The sequence below is a fragment of the Scyliorhinus torazame genome, chromosome 21 (assembly GCF_047496885.1).
Source record: "Scyliorhinus torazame isolate Kashiwa2021f chromosome 21, sScyTor2.1, whole genome shotgun sequence".
NCBI lineage: Eukaryota > Metazoa > Chordata > Chondrichthyes > Carcharhiniformes > Scyliorhinidae > Scyliorhinus > Scyliorhinus torazame.
The window spans coordinates 121,851,807-121,879,007 of record NC_092727.1 but is presented as its reverse complement, the minus strand read 5'-3'; the positions used below and the strand labels follow the sequence as shown (position 1 = coordinate 121,879,007).

Here is a 27,201-nt window from a genome sequence, read left to right as displayed (position 1 = left end):
TTCCGGCTTGGGTCACTGACTGTGCGGAGTCTGCACGTCCTCCCCGTGTCTGCGTGGGTTTCCTCCGGGTGCTCCGGTTTCCTCCCACAATCCAAAGATGTGCAGGTTAGGTGAATTGGCCAATGATAAATTGCCCTTAATGTCCAAATTGACCTTGGTGTTGGGTGAAGGTGTTGAGTTTGGGTAGGGTGCTCTTTCCAAGAGCCGGTGCGGACTCAAAGGGCCGAGTGGCCTCCTTCTGCACTGTAAATTCAATGATAATCTATGATTAATCTAGGACAAAGGTTCGGCACAACATCGTGGGCCGAAGGGCCTGTTCTGTGCTGTATTTTCTATGTTCTATGTTCTATGTTCTATACTCAGCAGGTCTGGCAGAGAGAGAGGTGGGACTCCACTGTGATGTTGAGCTGTGGGAACTACAGGTCCAAAGTCACCTGTTCCCAATGGGACCCCAACATTGAGGGCCTTCCGCTTGGGGTTCCAGCATCGGCCAGGCAGCAAGATGGAACGCAAATGCCTGTCTGGGAGCAAATGATCAGGACATTGCAAAGAATGAGAGTTGGAAAGGAGAAGATGTTTGTGGGCAGAAATTCTTAAGCATAGGGCCTAGGCAATTAAAGGCATGACCACCAAGGGTGGAGTGAATGAAGTGAAGGATGGCCAAGAATTATAGAATCCCTACAATGCAGAAAGAGGCCATACAGCCCATCGAGTCTGCACCGACCCTTGGAAAGAGCACCCTAACTAAGCCCATTCCCCATCCTATCCCCGTTATTCCAGTAACCCCACCTAACCTTTAGGACACTAAGGGGCAATTTAGCACGGCCAATCCACCCAACCTGCACATCTTTGGATTGTGGGAGGAAACCGGAGCACCCGGAGGAAACCCACGCAGACACGGGGAGAACGTGCAGACTCCACACAGTGACCCATGGCCGGAATTGAACCCGGGTCCCTGGGCTGTGAGGCAGCGGTGCTAACCACTGTGCCACCGTGCCGCCCCTGGACTGCAGAATTGAAAGAAAGCAGGGTTCTCAGAGGGCTGCTGATTGCAGATGGCTGAAGATATTATATCAGGCGATTGGGGAGGGGAAAAATATATTGCCATAACCTGTTTGAGTTCTGACTCCCCCTTCCCCACAGTCAACTTTGCCTCTTTGTTTTTGCAGAGCACAGTCAGGGTTGTCTTCCATGACAGGCGCCTGCAGTACAGCGAGCACCAACAGTTCCAAGGCTGGAAGTGGAATAGACCAGGAGACCGACTGCTTGATATTGGTATGTTCCATTCACCGCCAGCATCATGGGTGGTGTGCTGAGATTCCGCTGAATCATGTTGCCATGGCGAGAGTTCAAACGCAGGGACCCTTCCAGATATCAAAGAAACTGCACCGGCTATAGGGCTAATTCCACCTTCTGCAATCCCAACAGGACTGCAATGCTTAAAGCTGGCATGGGATTCTGAACTCAATTATGTCCTCATAAAACCTAATTAGACGTTCCAATGATGCCTCAGTAGCTAAAATATATTGCGCAGCACACTGTGAACCATCCAAACTGTGAATACCCAGACTGGATTCCCAGTCTGTGCTGGGCTAGTCTGAGAATAGATGATTGTGCTGTATGGAGATGCCGATTGTTTAAAGACAGCACAGCAACTAATTACAACAAAAATTTGCATTTATAAAGCGCTTTTAATATAAATAATTGCTTGGTAGAGCAGAACTTGAGTGTTGCTGAAAGAAGAGTCATGCTATTGGAGTTTTTTGGTTCCCCATCGGGTATCAGGACAGATGCAAGAATGCCAAAATTCAAATCGAACAACAATTCATATTGCTTGAGAAGAGGGTGCTGATTGATTGGCAAGTTGACTTTGGTCAAGGGATTGGCACCGGGAATGCAACAGGGAAGTATTGTTCCCAAGCTTTTGCCTCATTCAAAAAAAAGTGCAGTGTCTGGACCTGTTCCTTTTGCCTGCAGAGGACAAGTCACAGCGTATGAAAATATGTAACTTCTAGCTAACGGAAGTGAGCTACGTTGCGAGCCCAAACGATAATCTTAAATTGGTTGTTAATGGAATTCATAGTACACTTGGGATTGTTCAGTAAGTGCTGCCCCATCGCAGAAACATTAGACATTATGGTGTGAGTTTTGCAAGCACGGGTTTACACAGGGGCCTTTTGATAGCAGAATGTCTCAAGGTACTTTGCAGAGAGAAACCAGTCCAAAAAAAGAGAAATTTCAGCCAAAGAAGCAGATATTAGGATGGGTGCCCAGAAGCTTGGTGATGGGTGAAGGTTTAAACAAGTGCCTCAAAAGGAGAGAGAGCGACAGAGGCCAGAATGTCCCGGTTGTTGCAATTCAGCTTTCCCTCCGGCAGCGCAGCAGCTTTCCCAGCGGTGTGGGGTGGTTACAATGGGAAATCCCATTGACAAGTAGCGGGAAGATAGAATCCCGCCACAGGCGAACAACGCGCTACCGAGAAACACGCGGCTAGAGGACCGGAGAATCCCGCCCAGAGAGTTTAGGGGGTATTGCAATGGAAGTGGGAATGCAAGTACCTGACTGTCCTCATCCAGAGCCAGGATAACATGATCAGCGGCAAATGCTTGAAAAGCTTAAGGAAAATCTCAAAACAAATCTGCTTGATCAAGGGCAGGATTCTCCATTTGGGAAACTCTGGGCAGGATTCTCCATTTGGGAAACTCTGAGCGGGGTTTTCCATTGCCCGGCGCCGATATCGTAATCAGCGAATGGGCGGAGAATCCACTCCATAATCAGCAGGTTTGATGCTGGACAGCCATGCTCCGCCCCCTTGGAAGTGGCGTCATCGCGTCGCGCGCTGTTGCAATGGCATTACCGCGTCATCAGCATGCCCTCCCGCGATGCTCCGCCCCGATGGGCCGTGTTCCCGACCGCGCGGTTGACGTGCGTCTAGCGCCGCCACACTCGGCCGGGATCCGTGCCGCTGGCCGGGAGGGGGCTTCGGTGAAGGCTGGGGGGGGGACTGGTGGGGGGTGGCCTGTGGGGTCGCAGATGGCGGATCGGGCCCGGGCACAGGGGTGCCATGTTGTACGCGCGACAGGTCGTCACCGTGCGCATGCGCAGTCAGGGACCCGGCCGTTCTCCGGCTGTTTTGGGCACAGGAGCCGGGAATTTCATCCGGAATCGGTGAAGGTTTGGCGCCAATTTTGGTGTCGTAGAATGCCCGCGAATTCTCCATTTGAGCCAGCACTTAGCCACTGAAACGGAGAATCCAGCCCTATGTAATGTCGCCGGGACTGAATTGTGTGCGGGTCCCGTTCCCGTTGGGAGTGCTATTTGGGAAGCGAGTCAGGACATGCATTCTGCCCACGTGAATCTAGAGCAATTCCTATTCCCGTTGGCGACTGATTCGCTGGAGCCAGAATTGGCGCTGAAGGGCCTGACAAGCTGGACTGCCTCTACGCTCAAAGGAGAGCTGCCTCAAGATTTACCGAGTCAGAGCTCGATTGCATGCTGGACGTGCTGGAGGAGAGGAGGGACATCCTGTACCCGAGGGTGGCAGGCGACTGCAGCCCATCATTGTTAACAGGGTCTAGGAGGAGGTGGCAGAGGGGGTGAGAGCTGCCAGTCTCACCAGGAGGACTGGGACCCAGTGCCACAAAAAGAGGAATGACCTCCTCAAAGTAGCTTGGTTGAGTTACCACCTTTGTGCCCCTGGCATCTCTCCTGTCGCTCACTCCTCACCTCCCTAGAGGCCAGGCAAAACCCACCTGCCTTCATCTCCCTAACATCCCACCCTCCACCAAACCTGAACACCTGCATTGTCCTCTCTGGCCTAATGTCTTGAACACATGCCACCAGCTACCGACCGCAACCGCCGCCCCCCCCCCCCCCCCCCCCCCCCCCCCCCCATCCCACACTCCCATGTAACCTGCCTCCATGCGTCTCACCTTGTCCTTTATGTGCCCCCTAGGACAAGATGGCCAATAATAGCACCAGAAAACTGGAGAGGGCATCCCAGACCTGCGCGTGCAGACCCCCACAGAGCAGAGGGCGGTGGCGCTAGCGGGCAAGGCTGCAGAATAGGCAATCTCGGAAACAGAAGTCGGCACGTGGCAACCAAATGAGCTCCCAATGCAAAATGGTGTCCCTAGAACAAGTGAGTCACCCCTCTCCTCCAGACCACTCCTTCCCAAGATCTCACCATGCCGCTTTTATCTTGCAGGACCACCAGCGGACGAGGCCGAGTCGTCTGGGGTCGCTGCCCCCCCCAGCCACATCCCCAGCACACCCTGCTGTCACCTGCACCCACCACCATCACAAAGACTTTCACCTCGTTGGGGCATTTTAGTGAAGAGGCTCCCGGGTCACCTTCTGATGGTCACTCACACATGCTGCAGCACACCAGGTGGAGATAGGGACTCCCGAGGGAGCGGGCGGTCGGAGGTCTGCCCAAACCCAGGAAGCAGCTGCAGTCCAGGCAGGTGTTGCACCTCTTGAATGTATAATACCAACGCTGGTGGAGAAGCAAACGCAGAGCCAGGATTTACAGGAGGAGTGTTTGTATCTTGCCAGTGCCTGCAGGTACAACGGGAGGAGACCAACTGCCTTCCGCCGCAAGAGATGGTGCCCAGGCCAACACTGAACAGGTGGAGTCCACAGTGGAAGGCTTGGGGCAAGAAGACAGAGCCATGGGTCAAGACATCCATGGTTCGGGGCAATGTTGGTGGCTGAGGCTCAGGACAGGGGAGCCCAGTCACAGGCAGACATGCACCGGGCCCACATGGACATTGCCGCAGCGCTCCAGAGCTTGGCACAGTTGCAAAGGGCCATGGCTGAGGACATCGAGAGCATGGGCCAGGCACTGACTGACCTTTGCCAGATACAGAGGGACATGTCAGAGGCGCAGAGGGACATAGCACAGTGCCAGAGGGACATGGCACAGTGCCAGAGGGACATGACTGAGCCAGTGAGGGACATAGAATCACAAAATTCCTACAGTGCAGAAGGAGGCCATTTGGCCCATCGGGTCTGCACCAACCCTCTGAAAGAGCACCCTGCCTAGGCCCACTCCCCCACATATTCCCGTAAACCCATAACCTAACCCAGACATTCTTGGACACTAAGGGGCAATTTATCATGACTAATCTACCAAATATGCACATCTCTGGACTGTGGGAGGAAACCGGAGCACCTGGAGGAAACCCACGCACACACGGGGAGAACGTGCAGACTCCGCACAGACAGTCACCTGAGGCTGGAATTGAACCTGGGTCCTTGGCGCTATGAAGCAACAGTGCTAACCCCTGTGCCCCCATGTCTCGCTGAGGGACATGGCCCAGTTTCAGTGCTCCATGGCTGAGGACATCGAGACCATGGCCCAGTTGAGAGCGGGCCTCCAGGACCGGAAGCACCAAGTGACACTGGAGCCTCTGGAGCTCACTCTGGGTCTGATCTCCATCCTTTGGAGTAGCCCGGGGGCCATCGAGCACCCGAGGGAGGAGGAGGTGAAAGGGTCCATGTTGGTGGACCTCTGAATCTCTGAACCCCGCCCCCACCTTCCACCGGCACATCTGGTGGGCAGCAGGCAGAACAGGGTGGCACCTTGTCACCTGTGATATCTGAAGGTCGGCCGGGCCATACAGATTCAGGCCCTCGAGACGACAGCCACCAAAGGCATTTCAGGTCAGAGGGCGTGAGACGCAGCAGGCCGCCTCCACGTCTGATGTGCTGTCTGGCCTAACACCGAGAAGATACGGTAGAGCACGTAATATTAGAACGTTAGACACTGTGGCACAGGTGTAGCACATAGGGGTCACCATTAAACATTTTCTCACCAACATTCCGACCTGCCTCTACCCTCTGTCCAAAGTGTGTTCGAGATGGGATGGGCTGGGCTGGGTGCAGAGAGTGTGCCGGGTGGTGGTTTGGGGAGATGGCTTGCTTTCTTGGTGGGGGGGAGGGAGCTGGAGATTGAGGCGGGGCCATGACACTTGGGGTCACCCTCAGCGAGAGGTGGCAGGGCACGGGGCCAGAAGTATGAAGCCATCCAGTGAGTGAGCCCTAACTGCCCACCATCTCCAGAACCACCCCCAAAAGAAATATAGGCCCGTGAGATGGAATGGCCGGCACACATGCAGGGATCGCCTGGGCGGACAGTGGAATGTGACCCTAAGGCAGGAGTCAGACTTTGTCATTTAACTATACATTCGGCAGGTTTTCCCAGCGCCCGGGACGTAACAGCCGCACTTAGGAAACCTCGCCTGGGTGCCGTTTAGCACTGGGTTCCGCTGGGTTCCACTAATGTGGACCAGGCAAAACAGCACCTGGTGGGTCTCCCAGGCAATTATAGACCCCCTGGTGATCAGGGGCAGGGCACAGTGGTATCCTTGCACTCTCGCTGCCACCCAACTAGCCTGAAAGTGCCTGGGTATCACTGCCAGGCTAGCAGGGGCACTGCCATGGTTCCAGACCGGCAGTGCCCAGGTGCCAGGTTGCCCACGCCATGGATCATTCCTAGGGATGCCTTACCCATAAGAGGTGTGGTGAGGTAGGGCTCGAAGACCCCGGAAGAGGTAAGTTGGGTGTAGCGGGTTCTGGAGGCCGCAGTGGGGTAGCTCAGGGGGCGGTCGAAAGATCGTGGCTGCATTTTAAAATGGCGCCTCAATCCGCAAGTAGTCTGCCTGCACTGTCGCGTTGGGCTTGTCAGTGCAGGAAATTAATAAAGTGCGTTCCTCGCCGAGGCCAAAAGAAACGGGAAAGTACCATTGAATAGTGGGGTCTTTCTCAGCACTGCTGGCGCCCGAACCCAGACTCTGAATTCTAATTGTGAAATCAATCCCAGAGTTTGGGGATAGTTTGTGGGTATAGCTCAGTGACACAGCATGTGACTGCAGATCGAGAAGTGCCTGGTTCAAAGCCAGGTGCCCCCTATCGTTCACCTGGAATGCACTGTCTGAAAGTGTGGTGGAGGCAGTTTCAATTGAGGCATTCAAGAAGGCATTAGATGATTATTTGAAGAGAAACAAAGTGGAGGTGGATGGGGGAAAGGCCAGGGGAATGGCATGAAATCATTTGGGGAGCTGCTGCAGACACGATGGGCCTTGTGCGCTGTAAAAATTCTGTGACCCTGTGAAATATCAACTAGCATGGTTCCCTTCCACAACAATAAACCCGGGCTGTAGAAGGAAAACAGGAACACGTTCAATGAATTAGAGTGATAATTAGTACATTATTAGACTCTGTTAGTGAGAATATTGGGATAACTTTGTGAATTTGCCCTCAGTGAGGAGCATTGCTTGTCAGGAGTACATATTGCGATTTGGAATGAAGAGCCATTATAAAGAGCTTCATTATAGTTGCCCAGAGGGAAACCTAACCTGTACAAAGCTGTGGCGTGCAAATTGGTAAGGTTTACCCTTGTAAGTTGTCAAGCGTTGATTAATGATTCAGGTATATAGGGTGCAGATAGGGCTCTGGTCACCTTATGTCTTGTTGCTACTGCACACAATGAGACTTGTTCCCCCCCCCCCCCCCCCCCCCGATACCTGATAAGATCAGAGCATTGGCTGTTTACATGAGACGGTGACGGTGATAAGACTGCACAAGAAAGAACTAACGAGAATTGGAAAAGAGAAAGCAGATTTTGCTATTTCTGTTTTCAGAGAGAGGATCAAATACCGAAAGACCCACATTTATTATACACCATCTGAATTTGCACAGGACCCCAACATAAAAGAGTGTCTGTCGTTGTCCTTGTTCCTTAACAAGAAAGACCTGCATTTATGTAGCACCTTCCACAGCCACATGATGTACCAAAGCACATTACAGCCAATTAACTATTTTTGATGTGTCGCCCCTATTGTCATGTAGCAAATGCAGTCTGTGTCCAGCAAGATCCCGCAAACAGCGGCATGATAAGGAGCAGGTTATATGTTTGGCTGATGAATTCTAGAAGAAATTACATGAGTAATTTAGGATTCTTATTAGCAAGTTTCCTTCCCTTTGAGTTACGGCAGGAAGTATTATGATTCAAAATATAATTTTACTTTTGGTAGACGTGTATACTTAAAATCGATAAGATTTAATGCGAAAGGTGCTCCTTTGATGGGAACTGAGTTGGGGAAACCTTTGTACTTGAGTTAACAAATACCTCACCGATTGGGGCAGCATTGGGTTAGGGTTAGGGTTAGGGTTAGGGTTAGGGTTAGGGTTAGGTGCTAACATATACAAAATCCATCAAACAACTGTGTAATTGCCAATTGCCATGTATTGTGCAGAGTACTGCAGACAACAAAAGTGCTGGGAAAGAACATGCACTTTGGTAGGAAGAATAAAGTAGCTGAATATTATCCAAATGGAGAAAGACTGCAGAAAGCTGCAACACAGAGGGATTAAATCACAAATGTCTAACATGCAAGTCCAGCAGATAATCAGGAAGGTAAAGGGAATGTTGGCCTTTATTTCAAAGAGAACGGAGTATAAAAATAGGGAAATATTGCTAAAATTATACAAACTAGTTAGACCACACCTGGGATACCGGGAACAGTTTTGGCCACCTTATTTAAGGAAAGATCACAGAATCATCATAGAATTTACAGTGCAGAAGGAGACCATTCAGCCCATCAGGTCTGCACCGGCCCTTGGAAAGAGCACCCTACCCAAGCCCACCCCCTTCACCCCCACCCTATCCCCGTAACCCCACCCAATCCTTTTGGACACTAAGGGCAATTTAGCATGGCCAATCCACCTAACCTGCACACAAGATATACTGGCATTGGAGGCAGTCCAGAGAAGGATCACTAGGTTGATCCTTGCTGTAGAGGGTATTTCTTATGAGCGGAGGTCGAATAATTTGGGCCCGTACTCATTGGCGTTTGGAATAATGGAGGTGACATTATTGAGACATATAGGATTCTCAGGCGGCTTGACAGGATAGATGTTGAGATGCTGTTTCCCTGTGTGAGAGAGACAAGAGGGCATCATCTCAGAATAAAAGGGTTGGCCATTTGTTGTAAGGCTTCTTACTGTGCCCACCCCAGTCCAACGCCGGCATTTCTACATCAGGGCCCATTTAAGACAGAGATGAGGAAAAATGCCTTCTCCCAGAGGATAGTGAAGCTGAGGAATTCTTTACCGCAGAGAGCTGTAGAGGTTGGGTCATTTGCTATGTTCAAGGCTGAGATAGACAGATTTTTATCAGTGAAGGAATCGAGAGTTTTGGGTTAAGGCAGGAGAGTGGAGCTGAGGATTATCAGATCAGATCAGTCATGATCTCATTGAATGGCAGAGCAGGCTCGATGGGCCGAATGGCCTACTTCTACTCCAATGCCTTATGGTCTTAACATAGATACAGAGAATAGTACAGCTCTTTCTCTACAATATTTCCTCTTTCAAGTATTTAACTAATTACCTATATTACTGAATCTATATCAGTCACCCTAATTGAAATCCTAACCACCCATAATAGATATATTTCTATATAATGCAACATAGATTTCTTACAAACCAATATCCCACTGAAGGCTTCGCTTGACTTCGGCAATTAAATTGTTTGAATTTCTTTGATGAGAAGGAGAAATATCCTTAACACTTGAAAATAATCTAATACTCAACAGATTTCTAATACAATTATATGAACAATGGAACACAATAGTTCCATAAGACTGCCTATATATCTACCACTGTGAGTGTTATACAGTCTTGGAGTCAGAGAGCCATAGAATTTTACAGCACAAAAAGAGGCCCTTCAGCCCATTGTGTCCATGCTAGCCATCAAGTACCTGTTTATTCGAATCCCATTTTCCAGAACTTGGTCCATAGCCTTGAATACTACGGGACTGGATTCTTCGCCCCGCTACACCACATTTCTGCCCCGGCCGGCCGGCGGGATTCTCCGTTACGCCAGCCGGTCAATGGGATTTCCCATTGTGGGGGCAGCCCCACACCGTGGGGAAAACCCCCGGGCGCCGGCAAAACGGAGAATCCCGCCGGCGGAGAATCCCGCCCCATGGTGTTTCAAGTGCTCATCTAAATGCTTCTTAAATGCTGTGAGGGTTCCTGCCTCTACCATCCATTCAGGCAACGAGTTCCAGATCCCCACTGCCCAGTGGGTGAAAAAGTGTTTCCTCAAATCCTGTTTGTCTTGTGCCATTGCAAGACCTTGCCAGAATCATAGAATCATAGAATTTACACTGCAGAAGGAGGCCATTCGGCAGGAGCTGGCCAAAACGGATTCTCTGAAACAAATCATTCCTGTTAAAAAAAAACAATTGCAAATGACTAATTGTTCATTTTGGAATCACACCCACATGTTTGTGCTGTATGTGAGTAAATCTAGGCAGCAGTCTGATATAAGGCAGTCTAGCATTCTACATGTTTTCTGCCTTCCAGACCAGCAGAGCATGAGTTGTAGTTGGGCTGCCTGAGTGCTCTACAAAAAAGTAATTTGCTGCAATTGGGGTGAATTGTTTGAGCCGGGATAGACATTCTCAGTGCAGCAGAGAAATAACAGGTTTTTAACTCATTAAAGGACACAGCCTGCCTCCATCAATAGTCAGCAAGGTATTATAAGAAGCATTAGTGATTGGGTAGAATGATGTACAGTATTGGTATGTTAACCAGTTCTGCCACAAAGCTTATCGGCAACAGGTTTGCAACTACAATACCTCAAATGGTGAGATGTCAATTTCCTTTGTGCCATCAGATGGGGGGTTGGGGGGGGGGGGGGGGGAGTGGTTGGGGGGGTCTATCAGGCCATTCTATTCCACATCCGTCAAGTCAAAAACACCAAAAGCCTGGAGCTTGCTGCCAACTATTCTTTGGTCTGAAACATTCGGGCTTCATTGAACGAATCCATCATTTGCTGTGGTTTTCTTTCACACTGTGACATTCTCTTTCTTTCTCAAATGATTTTGTCACTTCAGATATTCCTCTCTCAGTTGGAATTGTCGACCCACGAATAAGCCCCACGTTGCTGAACGCTGCAGAATTCCTCTGGGACCCAAAGAAACAAACCTCTGTCTCCATTCAGGTTTGTGTCTTCCTGTCTCTTGTTTCTTTCTCTTTTCCATTCCTTTTTTTTTCTTCTTTTAACTCCTCACAGTCTCTTTCCTTTTTCATCTATTCGAGTATTCTCTTTCACTTTTTTTTGTCTCCCCCCCCCCCCCCCTCTCCCCCACAGTTATTCCTCTAATTTATGGTCAGTCTATCCCCAGTCTCTCTCCACATTCTTTTGTCCCGTGTCTCATTGGGTGATGACCTGTCCCTAGGGTGTATGTTTCCAGAACCAGTTTGGCGATTAGATGTTGCGCAGAGGCAGCCCGCTTTAGCTTTTCTCTTCCTCTCTGGCATCATGTTGGCATCTCTGCTGCTTTGGCACAACAGAAAATGATGGTCTATTTATTTCACGGCACAACGCTTTGGAACTCAACTTGGTGTAGCGTTGAGTTGCCTCTCCAGAACGTCACAAGTAGCCAAAGTCTTTATCTCCTCAGTTCCTCTTCATTCACACCTTGCACAGTGGAAGGAAACATAAGATGACTGCCACTTAGTCACAATTAAGTGATGCAATGATATGTTTTTATATCGGTGTATCTTACAGGTTAAAAAAAAGCATTTTGTTAATGCAACCAGTGCATTTTTAATAACTACTATGCTGAATGGGGAGTATTCCTCACTTTTAGTCATGAGTGCGCCCCAGGTTCTGGACCAAGAGAGGACAGTCTGAGATTCATTCCATTCTGTACCAATAGCCAAACTCTGCCAGTTCTCAAAATTTACAAATTTAACATATTAATTTCCTCTACGAGCCATCTCTTACATTGAGATTGCAGGTGGAGTTCCAATTAAATAGCGTAGAGATGCATAAATACTCATCCGCCACAAGAAATAACAGGCTTACCCCCCCCCCGCAGACTAAGGAATACCCGCTCTGATTGCACATATTTCATTAACCCTGCTCCTCATCTTCAGGTTCACTGTATCAGTACGGAATTCACGCCCAGGAAAAATGGCGGCGAGAAGGGGGTCCCCTTCAGAATTCAGATCGACACCTTCAAGATGAATGAGAATGGAGACTTCACAGAACATCTGCACTCTGCGAGCTGTCAGGTTAAAGTTTTTAAGGTACCGAACTTTCCCACCACATTTAGAACAGAATGTGGTTGGAATCCATTCATCATTGTCAAAAACCAGCCACGGCTGCAAATAGCCCTCTCTGCTTCATGACGTGAGACATGATTTTATTGTACAGAATTAATAACACAGCCAAGTAATTAGATGAAGAATTTAATGAAACATTGTTAGAAGATTCATGTTTCTTATCAGTTCCTTTTCAATTCATCAGATCCATTAAATTCCATTGAAACCTTTTGTGTTTCTGCCATTTTCTTCTTGCACGTATAGGGTGGAATGGTAGTACAGTGGTTAGCACTGTTGCTTCATAGCGCCAGGGATCCGGGTTCGATTCCCGCCTTGGGTCACTGTCTGTGCGGAGTCTGCATGCTCTCCCCAGGTCTGCTTGGGTTTCCTCTGGTGCTCCGGTTTCCTCCCACAAGTCCCGAAAGACGTGCTTCTGAGGTGAATGGGACATTCTGAATTCTCCCTCTGTGTACCTGAATAGGCGCTGGAGTGTGGCGACTAGGGGATTTTCACAGTAACTTCATTGGACTGTTAATGTAAGCCTAATGCAAGTGACACTAATAAAGATTATTACAACATCATTCTTGATTGAAGGGCATCCCAAAGGTGCCTTAGAGTCAAGAAGTTAATTTGTTTGACGAATAATCACTGTTGTAATGTAGGATAAATGATAGTCCATTTGCGCATTGTAAGCTCCCATAACCAGCACTGTAATAATAACCAGATTGTCTGTTGAATCCCAGCCCAAAGGTGCCGACAGGAAGCTGAAGACCGATAAAGAGAAAATAGAGAAGCGCTCACCACAGGAAAGGTCCAAGTACCAGCCGGCGTACGAAACCACAGTCCTGACTGAGGTGAAACATTAGCCCTTATCAACCGCAGGGGTTGTGGCGATCTATTCTTGCTATATTCTTGATACATGACTGTCATGCGAGAGTGCCTTTAAGAACTGGATGTTTAAGCAATGTACCTTTAAGAAAACAGTGATGTCATAGAGTGGCTGGAGCTCAGCTCAGTTCAGCCATTTTGCAGTCTGTGTTTTGCAGGTTTTTAGTTTCAGTTTTGAAAAGAACCTGGCTGGTTTTGCTGAGAGCAGCTAAAAAGTGCCTGGCTGGTTTTCCTGAGAGCAGTTTAAAAGTAGAAAGCCAGTTTGAGAAAGCAGTTTGGGTGTGTCTGTGGGTTTCCAGAGAATTGCACGAAGAAAAGCAAGGTACTAGAGCTGAAATCAACCAAGCTAATATATCTCTGCCATTCTACAAAATATATATATATCCTTTATCCTATATTTCCGTACCAGCCTCCCCGAACAGGCGCCAGAATGTGGCGACTAGGGGCTTTTCACAGTAACTTCATTTGAAGCCTACTTGTGACAATAAGCAATTTTCATTTCATTTAATTTAACCTGATGTGATACTGTTTAAAGGTGTTAAGTCTCTTGGAAGTTTGAAGGAACATTTTAAGGAAGTATTTACTGTTGCAATATTTTCTGAGTTATCTTTGAAGTAAGGGGTGTTAAGAGATCCAAAGTTTATTTAAGATGTTAAGTTGAGTTCATGGAATAAACAGTGTTTTGTGTTTAAAAACCCACGTGTCCCTAATTGTAATCCCACACCTAGGGAACAAGCCGTGTGCTAGGAAAAGCAACAAATCCATTAAAGGGAGAGGTTGGTTGAACTCCATGATACATTTTGGGGTTCTGAAATGCCTCGCCCATAACAATGACTAATCTACCTTTGCTTCAATTAGTGTTCTCCCTGGCCTGACACCCCATCCTGTTCAAGCATTAGCCCAGCTGGAAGCCCAGGCTATAGCCCTGCCTCTCCAATTCCATTCAACCTTCCTGAGGGGTAAGTTGATTCTGATTGTGAACCTGTTGCTTGTGCAAACCCCAACATGCTAAGACTTAGCTCTGTCAAAGACAAAACACGAGATAAACATGAATGCAAGGGGGCGGGATTCTCCGCCGGTGGGATGCTCTGTTTTGCCGGCAGCCCGGGAGTTTCCCGACGGTGTGGACGTGCCCCACACTGGGAAACGCCATTGACCGGCCGACGTAACAAAGAATCCCGCCGGCGAGGTGAACCTGAAATGTATGCGCGGTCGGGCGGAGAATCCAGTCCAAGGCCATTCAGCCCACAAAATCCCATTGTTTTTTTAATAAACGTTTTTATTGGGCAGCACGGTGGCGCAGCAGGTTAGCCCTGCTGTCTCACAGCGCCGAGGTCCCAGGTTCGATCCCGGCTCTGGGTTACTGTCCGTGTGGTGTTTGCACATTCTCCCCATGTTTGCGTGGGTTTCGCCCCCACAACCCAAAAATGTGCAGCTTAGATGAATTGGCCTCGATAAATTGCCCCTTAATTGAAAAAAAATAATTGGGTACTCTAAATTTATTTTCAAAAACCCTTAAATTTAGAATAAAGTTAGGGCAGCACAGTGACACAGTGGTTAGCACTGCAGCCTCAAGGCACTTAGATCCCAGGTTCGATCCCGGATCTGGGCCACTGTCCGTGTGGAGTTTGCACATTCTCCCCGTGTCTGCGTGGGTTTCGCCCCCACAACCCAAAGATGTGCAGGGTAGGTGGATTGGCCACGCTAAATTGCCCCTTAATTGGAAAAAATGAATTGGGTATTCTAAGTTTATTTTAAAAGAAATGTTTTTATTGGGTTTTTCAAACATAGTATATTTACAAGCGTACACAAAGAAGAGAGAACAAAAGGGAAGATAATACAAATAAGATAACAACAACAACGCTATATAATTAGCAAAATCACGTAAATAAAAAGTAAAAAACCAAGGTGTGGGGAAGTAAAAACTGGCAGAGTATATTTACATCGAGGTACTGGAGAGATAATTGCAGTATACCTGTAAACATGTCTTGGGGGGAGGGCAAAATCACATTGTTTAGATTTAACAGAGGTTTTGTTTTTCCGTTATTCGTTAATGGTACCTGGACATCACTGGCAGTGCCAGCATTTGTTGTCCATCTCTAATTGCCCTTGAAATGTATGGTTTGCTGGACCATTTCAGGGGGCAGTTTATAGTCAACCACATCGCTGTGGATCTGGAGTCAGGTGTAGGCCAGACCGGGTAAGGATGGCAGATTTCCTTCCCCAAAGGGCAGCGAACCAGGTGGGCTTTTACAACAATTAATGATGGTTGTCACGGACACCTTTAGTAATCCCATTAGCTTTATATTCCAGACTTGTTACTTGATTTTTAAAAATTCCCTCAGTGGGATTTGAACCCATGTCCCCAGAGCATTAGATTGGCCTTTGTAGAGTAGCTCAGTGTCATTACCACTATACCGTTATACAGAAATCATGAAGGGTTTTGTTGAGCACAAATAACACAAAGCTGTTTTTTTGATGACAGAAGGGTTGGTAATCAGAGGACACATTTGTGACAATCATTCAGAGCTGGAATGCACTGCCTGAATGGATGGCAAAAGCAGGTGCAACAGTAACTTGCAAAAATGAATTGGATAAATATTGAAGGGAAAATAAAGACAGGGATATGGAGAAAGGGCAGGGAAGTCAGATTCATTGGCTAGTTTTACCAAAGAGCTGGCACAAGCATGATGGGCTGAATGGCTTTTCTGTGCTGTAGTTTTCTGGTTCTATGGAAGCACTGGTTTGAGGGCCGAAGGGCCTGTTCCTGTCCTGTACCTTTCTTTGTTCTTTGAAAGAGCAGCGTCCTGCACCATAGGCCCCCCCCCACAAATAATCAGTGAATCCACTCAACAAAGAGGCTGGAAGTTTTCTCCTGCCCCCAATACTAAATCAAGTTAAACTCCTGCTGCTCGAGGTGGAGGAAGAGCTGCTGAATGATGAGGACTGAACAAGAGTTTGACATGAAGCACGCTCTGGGGTTTTGAAGCGATTTTCACTTTGTAGGTTGAACAGGTCAATTGAGATTTGAGGCTCTGTGGGGTTTCACCCCCACGGCCCAAAGATGTGCAGCCGAGATGGATTGGCCACACAAAGACCAGATATGAAGTTGATATTTGTGCTCCCATGAACGTGCATGTATCCCAAGTGGCTAAGCTTTGGGTTTTAGCTTGGCGTTTACCCGTCAAGAGGGCAGCGTGCTTTTCAAAGACACAAAATTCACCAGGGCAAACTAAGAGGTGAGGAATGCGAGTGTAAATAGGGCCAAATTGCATAGTCTTTGTGGACTGGATTTCCAGAGGTTGTGGGTACCTTGCGGTTTATACGCTGCAGTATTTGATTATCCCTCGTCTGATGGACAGGGTAAAGATGGGTGTGCATAAAGATATTCTGCCAGCTTTCTTATCTTTTGTGATAATGTAAGAGGATGGATTATACACAGGAGGGACCGGAATTTTGTTATTCGTTGACAGAACGTGAGCTTTGCTGGGTAGGCTAACATTTATTGCCAGTAGAAATTGCCCTTGGGAAGGTGGTGGTGAGTCGCCTACTTGAACCACGGCAGTCTGTGGGGTGTAGGTACACCCACAGTGCTGTTAGGGAGGGAATCCCAGGAATTTGGCCCGGTGCTAGTAAAGGAACAGCAATAACATTTCCAGTCAGGATGGTGAGTGACTTGGAGCTGGTGGAGTTCCCATTTGCAAGCTGACCAGCTACTGGCTAGTAGAGTGGTTAATAACCACGCCTCTCATGTGGGTGATGGGGCTTCAATTCCACGACCGGGAGAAGCTGTTAATTATGGGAAAGAAATCCAAAGGTGGAATTTTCTGGCTGTTCCCGTTGGTGGCATCTCCCCGTTCCGCTAACGGGGAGCCCCCTGCGGATTCCCTGGCGGCGGTGGGCGCAAACAATGGGAAACCCTGTTGACAGCAGCGTAACCAGAAGATCCCACCCACTGGCCAAGGACAGACCTCCTCCGCTGCCATGACTACACCGCGGGGGGTGCAGAAGACCCTGCCCAATGGGCTGTTGATTCCCAAATTATTTTCCAGCTCCACATGGAGAGCATGGTAAAGGTGCTCAGCATGGCTGCGAGGAGGGCGCTTCTCACAAACTGCACCAGCTGTATTTGCTCATCTCCATGATTGAGGTCAAGGGTTTGGAAGGAGAGTGATGACTATTGGCAGTGGTTTTGTGTGTGTTTGATTTTACACATGGAGCAAGTCCAGAGCTAATTAAGTATAAGTGATGTCTGATAGATATTTTTCTTACTGCAGCAGCTGTTCAACTCCGAATCATCAGGTGGACGGGTCAGTACAGAGCACCGTGGAGGTCTGTATTCCCCTTCCTGTACGGGCTTTCTTTCAGACACCTTGGGCTGTAATATTTGATGCAAGTTATTGTATGACAGAATTCGCAATCAAGTAAAGCGCTGATGTCGGGGCCATGCACCTAATGGGTTGGTTTAGCTCAGTGGGCTGGACAGCTGGTTTGTAATGCAGAAAAAGGCCAGCAGCGCGGGTTCAATTCCCGTATCAGCCTACCGGAACAGGCGCTGGAATGCAGCGACTAGGGGCTTTTCACAGTAACTTCATACTTCTGACAATAAAAGATTATTATTATAATTCCCGAAAATCTCGAGGACTCGACCAGGTCTGACATAAAGAGAAACTCCTGAGGGGGGTGAATCATAATTTTTGGAAATCACGGGCTGGATTGTCCGGTCCGCCAGCCGTGTGTTTCTCGGCCGCGCGTCGCTCGCTGGCGACGGGATTCTCTCTTCCCGCCGCTTGTCAAAGGGATTTCCCATTGAAGCCACCCCATGCCGCCGGGAAACCCACGGGCGGGGGTGCGCGGCCAGCGGGGAAAGAGAATCCCAACAGCTGGAGAATTCCGGTCCAGTTCTTGACATTTTGATGATGCTGACACATTTGCAGTTATTGTCCACGCCTGGGATGCTATGGGGATGTTGGTGAGCTTTCTTTTTGAAGAGAGGGCAGCAGCTCTTCATTTTCTTTTAAATTTGTTATTTTATGGGACACGGGTGTCGCTGTCAAGGCCGGCATTTGTTGCCCATCCCTAATTGCCCTTGAACTGAGTGGTTTGCTCGGCCCTTTTAGAGCACAGTTAAGAGTCAACCACACTGTTGTGGGTCTGGAGTCACGTGTAGGCCAGACCAGATAAGGATGGTAGATTTCCTTCCCTAACGGGCATTAGTGAACCAGGTGGGTTTATTTCATGGTCACCATTAATGAGATAAGCTTTCCAATTCCAGGTTATTAATTGGATTTAAATTCCACAGTGGGATTTGAAGCCATGTCCCCAGAACATTCACCTGGGTCTCTGGATTACTCGCCCAGTGACATTACCACTACGCACTGTCTCCCCAACCTTTATAAATGGTTTGCTAGCCCACCTCAGAGGATATTAAGAGTCAACTTGCGTTTATATACCAACTTTCACACCTTTGCTAAGATGCTTCACAGGAGCGTGAGAAAATAAAATTAACCGCATTTGGAGATATTAGGGCATCCGGCCAAAGGTTTGGTCAAAAAGGTCGGCTTTAATAAGCATCAAGAAGCAAGAGAAGCATAGAGGGGGAGAGGTTTAGCAAGAGAATTCCTGAGCTTAGGACCCAGGCCGCTGAAGGAATGGTCACCAATGTAGTCTGGGCTAGGCGGGCAATTGAGCTCCTTTACCTGAAGGATAATAGTGAAGTATCTGAGCTTTAAAGGACAATCTGGTATATTCCACAGTCATTTACCTGGTACCAATCCACAGATTACCAAAATGTACTGAATTCAGTTGCACAGCCTGCCTTGGGATTTGAGTTCACGACCATTTCACTAATCTCCAATTGTACAGAAGAATGTCCAGGCACTGAATCGTGGTTGGACAAAGAAGTTTTGGACAACTCGGGGCTGAACTGTGTGATGTTCAAGGGGTCATCAGAAGGGCAGCACAGTGGCGCAGTGGGTTAGCACTGCTGCCTCATGGCGCCGAAGTCCCAGGTTCGATTCCGGCTCTGGGTCACTGTCCCTGTGGAGTTTGCATATTCTCCCCGTGTTTGCGTGGTTTTAGAACATAGAACATAGAACATTACAGCGCAGTACAGGCCCTTCGGCCCTCGATGTTGCGCCGACCTGTGAAACCACTCTAAAGCCCATCTACACTATTCCCTTATCGTCCATATGTCTATCCAGTGACCATTTAAATGTCCTTAGTGTTGGCGAGTCCACTACTGTTGCAGGCAGGGCATTCCACACCCTTACTACTCTCTGAGTAAAGAACCTACCTCTGACATCTGTCCTATATCTATCTCCCCTCAATTTAAAGCTATGTCCCCTCGTGCTAGACATCACCATCCGAGGAAAAAGGCTCTCACTGTCCACCCTATCCAATCCTCTGATCATCTTGTATGCCTCAATTAAGTCACCTCTTAACCTTCTTCTCTCCAACGAAAACAGCCTCAAGTCCCTCAGCCTTTCCTCATAAGATCTTCCCTCCATACCAGGCAACATTCTGGTAAATCTCCCCTGCACCCTTTCCAATGCTTCCACATCCTTCAGATAATGTGGCGATCAGAATTGCACGCAATACTCCAAATGCAGCCGCACCTGAGTTTTGTACAGCTGCAACATGACATCATGGCTCCGAAACTCAATCCCTCTACCAATAAAAGCTAACATACAGGCCCTTCTTAACAGCCCTCTCAACCTGGGTGGAAACTTTCAGGGATCTATGTACATGGACACCGAGATCTCTCTGCTGATCCACACTGCCAAGAATCTTACCATTAGCCCAGTACTCAGTCTTCCTGTTATTCCTTCCAAAATGAATCACCTCACACTTTTCTGCATTAAACTCCATTTGCCACCTCTCAGTCCAGCGCTGCAGCTTATCTATGTCCCTCTGTAACTTGTAACATCCTTCCGCACTGTCCAGAACTCCACCGACTTTAGTGTCATCTGCAAATTTACTCACCCATCCTTCTACGCCCTCCTCCAGGTCATTTATAAAAATGACAAACAGCAGTGGCCCCAAAACAGATACTTGTGGTACACCACTAGTAACTGGACTCCAGTCTGAACATTTCCCATCAACCACCACCCTTTGTCTTCCTCCAGCTAGCCAATTTCTGATCCAAACTGCTAAATCACCCTTAATCCCATGCCTCCGTATTTTCTGCAGTAGCCTACCGTGGGGAACCTTATCAAACGCTTTACTGAAATCGATATACACCACATCAACTGCTTTACCCTCATCCACCTGTTTGGTCACCTTCTCAAAGAACTCAGTAAGGTTTGTGAGGCACGACCTACCCTTCACAAAACCGTGTTATTCCTTTCCAGATGGTTATACATCCTATCTCTTATAAACCTTTCCAAGAATTTGCCCACAACAGAAGTAAGGCTCACTGGTGTATAGTTACCTGGGTTGTCTCTACTCCCCTTCTTGAACAAGGGGACAACATTTGCTATCCTCCAGTCTTCTGGCACTATCCCTGTAGACAAAGATGACTTAAAGATCAAAGCCAAAGGCTCAGCAATCTCCTCCCTAGATTCCCAGAGAATCCTAGGATAAATCCCAACTCAACCCAAAGATGTGGAAGGTAGGTGGATTGGCCATGCTAAATTGCCCCTTAATTGGAAAAAATTAATTGGGTATTCTAAATTTATTTTTAAAAAGGGTCATCATCAGGGAGTAAACCCCTGAAATGGCACAAGAGCATCACCAGAGAACATTAATTTCAACACCTTTAACGAAGTGGAGAGTGTGTGTAATCAAAATTCACGTTAATTGGAATGAACCATGGTAATTTTGCAACAACTTAAAATCTTAACTAATCTTGACTGAACGCTATTTCAAGGAATTTCTGTCTCTTTCGCAGCACCTCTCGCCAACACTAACCATTCAGGAAACACAACAGTGGCTTCACCTACACCGATTCACCACCTTCTGTAAACTGTTTGCAAATTTCTCAGGTAAGAATCGAGAGTTCCGCCACCTGAACTGAAGACAGATTGGCAGAAAGAGAGATGGATCACCTTGAGGAGAGGACTGAGGTTAGGCAAGAAAATGAGGAAGGTTCGAAAGACGTCATATTCTTTGAGAGCATTCTATTGCAGCCCATCATCCAATAAATGAAGTAAAACACTTTGAATAACTTTGTTACGTTGGGTAATCACCCCCGGGAGTCATTCCAATGCAGAAATTCAATCAGGCATTCAAAATTATTTTCCAAACAATGAACATTTTGCCGCAGACTTGGTGTTCCCTTGCATGATCCTCTCTTATTACCTGTGATTTGTTCTGCTTCAAACTTGCAGGACATTTATTTTGGCTTGTCAGACACCTATTGAAAATGTACCCCACTCATATCAATTGTGGTGGCTTTTCCACAACAGGTTGGGTTTAGCAGGAAATAGTGAGTGGCTACGAACACATGTTGATCGATATGTATCGCCGCCTCTTCCGTCAGGTGCCATGCATTAAGAGGGCATTGGCATCCATGACTCCCCTTGGATTGCTCCCCCATTATGTTTGGCAAAGTGCTCCAGTGGGTTTGCGTTGCCTCTGCTGCCTGGCTGACCAGGAGACTCTCCCGCTCTTTACAACTAGTCAACAGGTATATTGGAAGGACTTACAGGTTGATCATTAACCTGTTTTGCATATGATTGCAGCTTCCATAGCCATCGGGTCCTTGGGACCCAGAGCGTCTGGCCTAGGGGTAGCTTTGCTACCCACCTGCACCAAAAGGGCTCCCTACATGTGTCAGAGACATATCTATTCATATATGCTATATTTACTTTAGGTTTTTAACGGACAGCCTTGTTTCTCTTGTTTTCTGCAGAACATTCTAAAACTGTAAGCCTCAGTCCTCATGTCTTCCCACGGTGTTTGCAAAGAGGCTATGCTCCACATCGCGGCAGCACGGTAGCATAGTGGTTAGCACAATTGCTTCACAGCTCCAGGGTCCCAGGTTCGATTCCCCGCTGGGTCACTGTCTGTGCGGAGTCTGCATGTTCTTCCCGTGTCTGTGTGGGTTTTCTCCAGGTGCTCCGGTTTCCTCCCACAGCCTAAAGATGTGCAGGTTAGGCGGATTGGCCATGATAAATTGCCCTTAGTGACCAAAATTGCCCTTAGTGTTAGGTGGGGTTACTGGGTTATGGGGATAGGGTGGAGGTGTGGGTTGGGTAGGGTGCTCTTTCCAAGAGCCGGTGCAGACTCGATGGGCCGAATGGCCTCCTTCTGCACTGTAAATTCTATGAAATCACCTGATATTTATCTCTTTCACTATGTTGACCCCTGAAAGTATTCTGTGCTGTGGGTCATGAACCTTCACTTGTGTTTCTCAATGGAGAAAGAATATTTTAAAACCAGAAGTGCATTTTATCACTCCATTCTGCAGCCACATGGAGAACAACACACGTGTGTGTGGGATCTCTGGACTGGCTTTGATCACCTGAGAGGAGTCAGGAAGAAATTTTCTAAAATGCTTTTTCCCCCCCCTCTGCTTTTGTGCGTCTTGCAGGAGCTGCCGAGGGTGGCGGTGGGGTGGGGCTGGCCAAGTTCTGGGGGAGGGGTGGAGGGAAGAGCGATAGGCTGCCCGTCAGATCTTGGGACAGGTTAGATGGATCAGCTGATGTTTCCACCAGTCAGTTTTGTCAATTCTTACCTCTGAGTGAATCCATTCGGGGCTAACGCAGCTTTGGAAACAAGCTGTGCTCCCAATCCCTCAACCTACCCTTATTTTGCATCTATCCAATTTTGAATGTTTGTATCGGCAGCATATAAAATTAGCGTAGTTAGCGGACATATGCTAATAAAGCAACAGGGCTCAAGCCTTGCTAATGTCTCAATGAGTTACTGGTGATTTTATTCTTGCTTCCAGCTAACATTTAATTGACAGGAGGGCCAACTTAGCTCTTCTCCAACTGAAGGCCGTGGGTTTGTGTGTGAAGCCGGCAGCAGATTGCCCGAGACAGCAAAGGCAAAAGCACATCAGGTTGTCACACTTATCAGTGCAGGGAGCTCCTCACTGCAGATAAAACAAATCACAGAAAATTCTGACTCACCGTATTAGCATTAGTCGGACAAAAAGAATGAGAGAGATACTGGGAGCTAGAAGGTGAAAAATAGCAAGAGAAAATGCAAAGGAAGAAAGAAGGAAATTGGGAATGGGAGGGAAGAGAACAGGAAGGAAGAGAAAGAAGAAAAAATAAACATGGAACTTTTGGGAGGCTCTCGCCAAAGAGCTTGGATCGAATGGCTGAGGACAAGAAGGTTATGATGGCAAGAGGTTGGAGGCCAGAGGTCAAACAAAATTGTCTATCAGATGGGTCAATGGAAATGGCAAGTCAAGAAAACGAAGACATCAGTCAGTAAAAGATGTTTGCTCAACTAGATCAACTAGGTGGGCAGCACGGCAGTACAGGGTTTAGCACTGGTGCTTCACAGCTCCAGGGTCCCAGGTTCGATTTTCCAGCTTGGGTCACTGTCTGTGTGGAGTCTGCACCTTCTCCCCGTGTCTGGGTAGGTTTATTCCGGGTGCTCCGGTTTCCTCCCACAGTCCAAAGATGTGCAGGTTAGGTGGATTGGCCATGCTAAATTGCCCTTAGTGTCCAAAAAGGTTAGGGGGGGTTACTGGGTTACGGGAATAGGGTGGAGGTGTGGGCTTAAGTAGGGTGCTCTTTCCAAGGACGGGTGCAGACCTAATGGGCCGAATGGCCTCCTTCTGCACTGTAAATTTTATGATTCTAGATCGAAGAACGTTGTCGACTGTGCCAGCACCAGCAGCCCGCGTACATGTCCAGGCTATTTGGCTATCTGATTTGTCAACAGTCTCTTCCTGCTCTACTGTTAGACTGGGCTCCGCAGACAAGGAAGTCTTGGAAAGACTTGGGTTGTACAAAGAGTTAAAATGAAAATAACTGTTTGGTGTGATCATGGAAACAAAGCAGTTAGGAAGATAAATGGTATGTTTGCCTTCATTGCAAGAGGATTTGAGTACAGGAACAGGGGCGTCTTACTGCAACAGGAGGATGGAAATGATGGAAAAGCCCAGGAGGCTTGGCAGCATCTGTAAGGAGAGAAACACAGTTAATGTTTCGAGTCTGTTTGGCTCTTCGTCCAGATTTGATAAAGAACCAAATGCACTCGAAGCGTTGACTCTGATTTCTCACCACGGCGCCGAGGGCCTGGGTTCGATCCTGGCTCGGGTCACTGTCCGTGTGGAGTTTGCACATTCTCCCCGTGTCTACGTGGGTCTCATCCCCACAACCCAAAGATGTTCATGGTAGGTGGATTGGCCCCGCTAAATTGCCCCTTGATTGGAAAAAAAATGGGTACTCTAAATTAAAAAGCAAAAAAACTCTGTTTTCTCTCCTTCCAGACGCTGCCAGACCTGCTGAGCTTTCCGACATTCTCTGTTCTTGTTTCAGATTCCAGCATCTGCTGTGATTTGCTAATTTAGATGTCTTAGAGCCGCTGTACAGGGCCTTGGTGAGATCACACCTGGAGTATTGTGCGCAGTTTTGGTGACCTTACCTAAGAATGGATATCCTTGCCATAGAGGGAGAGCAGCAAATGTTCCCGATTCCCGGGTTGGCAGCATTGTCGTATGAGGGGAGATTGGGTTGACGAGGTCTGTATTCACTGGAATTTAGAAGGCTGAGAGGAGGATCTCCTTGAAACATATACAATTATGGCAGAGCTGGACAGACTGGATGCAGTGATGTTGTTTCCTCTGGTAGGAGGGTCTTCAAGAATGGGTCACAGTCTCAGGATACAAGCTAGGCCTTTAGGATTGAGATGAGCAGAAGCTTCATCATTCAGAGGGTGGGGAACCTGTGGAATTCTTGACCACAGAAAGCTGGAGGCCAAAACACTGAATATATTTAAGGAAATAGATGGATTTCTAGACTAGGTATCAAAGGTTAGGAGGAGAGAGTGGGTGTATGGCATTGAGATAAGAGGATCGGCCACAATCATAATGAATCGTGGAGCAGGCGAGAAAGGATTAATGACCTCTTCCTGCTCCTACTTTCTGCAAATAAAGGCAGCTGTTAAGAAATAGCGAAGGTGGAGAATCCTATTTGAGTTCAGGTTTGATAATGATGGGTGAAGGAACCATTGAAGGCAGGAGATTGGATCTTTGGTTAGTCCTGAAGACATGAGAAAACCCTGAACAATTGAAAGCTAAAGAGCACAGCAGTCAAAGTCCAGTTACTGCAATACAAGATTTCTGGAGTTTGTGTGAAACGTGAGGTTTGAGGGGTTATGAATGTCGGACAGATTTATCAGCAAGGATGCACAGGCCTGGGCAATGAGTGAAGGATATGAAGGGGCAATTTTTGGGGGGGGGTGGGGGGGGGGGGGGGGGGGGGGGTGGTGGAGAGTACAGAATCCTGGAGGACCCTTGATTAATGGAAACGAGAATGCAAGAATGCTGTAACACATCAATCATTGCAAAGAAACTTGTTCAACTAAACGAGACGAGCAGAATCTGCCAGTGGCCTGAGGCATTTCGTCCGGCAAGCCAAAGAAAAATTTGGAGTGGGGAGGGGCACTGACCAGTTTATTTGTCAACTGAGACTCCTCCACATTTGAAATGTCACCAAAGATTGATTGGGCAACGCACAAGGTGTGACGAGGTTGACCTTTACGTTTATGCGCTTTCAACCATTTGGAAAAAACGGTCGATAAACTCATTTTAAAGGAAAAGGATTTTAGAATTTTGAAAGTTGTTCGCACCTGCAAAATACCTGTACAGCCCCTTGAGCGGCAGTGTTCAAAAAAGGCAGAGCATGTCAGATATTACAGAGCCAGTGAAGCACTTCACAGCGAATGCAGCAAGGCACAGCCAGCTGAAACCCACCTGCATTGCAGTATTAATAATAGTCTGACTGGAAGAATGAGAGAAAAGAAGATAGTGAGAACAAGAAGGTGAAAAATAGGAAGGGAAAATGCAACTCAGGATGAAAGAGAGACTGCCAACAATCCCAGGACAGTCCCAGAATCACAAATGATAGATTAATGGCCTGGACACTGCAGTGAGAAAATTGTGGACTTTTATTTCATTTTCTTTGAACACTTCCGTTTACCAGTTCTAAGGATATTGGAGATGGGAGAAAAGTCTGACGGGACTGAGTCATTGGAGGCACAAAATCCTGTGACAAAGTCTCCAGTAATAACATCAGACAATAGTTGACGCTCATTAATTGAGAACACTGGGATGTTGGATTGGGCAGAACAAGAACCGGTTGGTAGAAATGAAATGGAAAGAAGAATGAGACAGAGGGGCAAAGGCCAGTGAACCATGCTAAAATTAGACAGATTTTATAAAAAATACTATGAACTCATTGAAACATATGGGGGGTGGGATTCTCTGATCCTGAGGCTAAGTGTTGACGCTGGAGTGTTTTACAACGGCATCATCTGGCCCCGAGGATCAGCGATCCTGCGCTGCACAGGAGGGCCAGATGGCACTGGAGAACCTTACGCTGCTCCAGCTGCCGATATCGGCGTCCGAACGGGTGTCGCAGGTCCGCGCATACGCGCTACGGCCGGCGCATGTTCGCGCATGCGAGCTAGTTGCCTTCTCCGCGCCGGCCCCGACGCAACATGGCGGAGAGCCACAGGGGCCCGGCGCGGTGGAACATAGGCCCCCACCAGGATAAGCTCGCCCACCGATCGGTAGGCCCCGATCGCGGGCCAGGCCAACCTGTAGGACCTCCCGGGGTCGGATCCCCCCCCCACCAGGCCGCCTCCCGCAACATGACCGCCGAGGTCCCTCCAGGTCGGACCAGACGAGAACGGCGCCGGCGAGACTTGGCGAGCATTCGGCCCATCGTGCGGGGAGAATTGCCGGGGGGGGGGCGGTTTCAATGGCCCCCGGCCGACGCCGACTGCGCCAGCTCCAATGGCACCGATTCTCTGGTGATCGGAGAATCAGCTGACCGGCGTCGGAGCAGCGCCGCATGAATCGCACCCTCCCTGGCGATTATCCGGCCCGACGCTGGATCGGAGAATCTCGCCCAGAGAATTCAGACAGGGGGCGAAATTCTCCGTTATCGGCGGAAACTCCGCCGATCGGCGCAAAGAACGGCGCAAATCCCACTTGCGTCACGTCATAAAAATGGGCCGATAGTCTGCGGCCCGAAATGGGCTAGCAGCGACGTAACGGGA

General features: G+C 48.2%; 1 protein-coding gene across 1 annotated transcript in view; it reads left to right on the top strand.

The window, feature by feature from the left end:
- The window catches only part of LOC140398074 (transcription factor CP2-like protein 1), a 57,731-nt gene that overhangs the window by 18,222 nt on the left and 12,308 nt on the right, over positions 1–27,201 (top strand). The window contains exons 4-12 of the mRNA XM_072486283.1: positions 1,170–1,275; positions 10,908–11,014; positions 11,956–12,108; positions 12,867–12,977; positions 13,870–13,970; positions 17,289–17,343; positions 20,903–20,996; positions 21,866–21,879; positions 25,787–25,959. Of these exons, the coding sequence (XP_072342384.1) occupies positions 1,170–1,275; positions 10,908–11,014; positions 11,956–12,108; positions 12,867–12,977; positions 13,870–13,970; positions 17,289–17,343; positions 20,903–20,996; positions 21,866–21,879; positions 25,787–25,959 (914 nt within the window). The remainder of the gene's footprint in view (positions 1–1,169; positions 1,276–10,907; positions 11,015–11,955; positions 12,109–12,866; positions 12,978–13,869; positions 13,971–17,288; positions 17,344–20,902; positions 20,997–21,865; positions 21,880–25,786; positions 25,960–27,201) is intronic.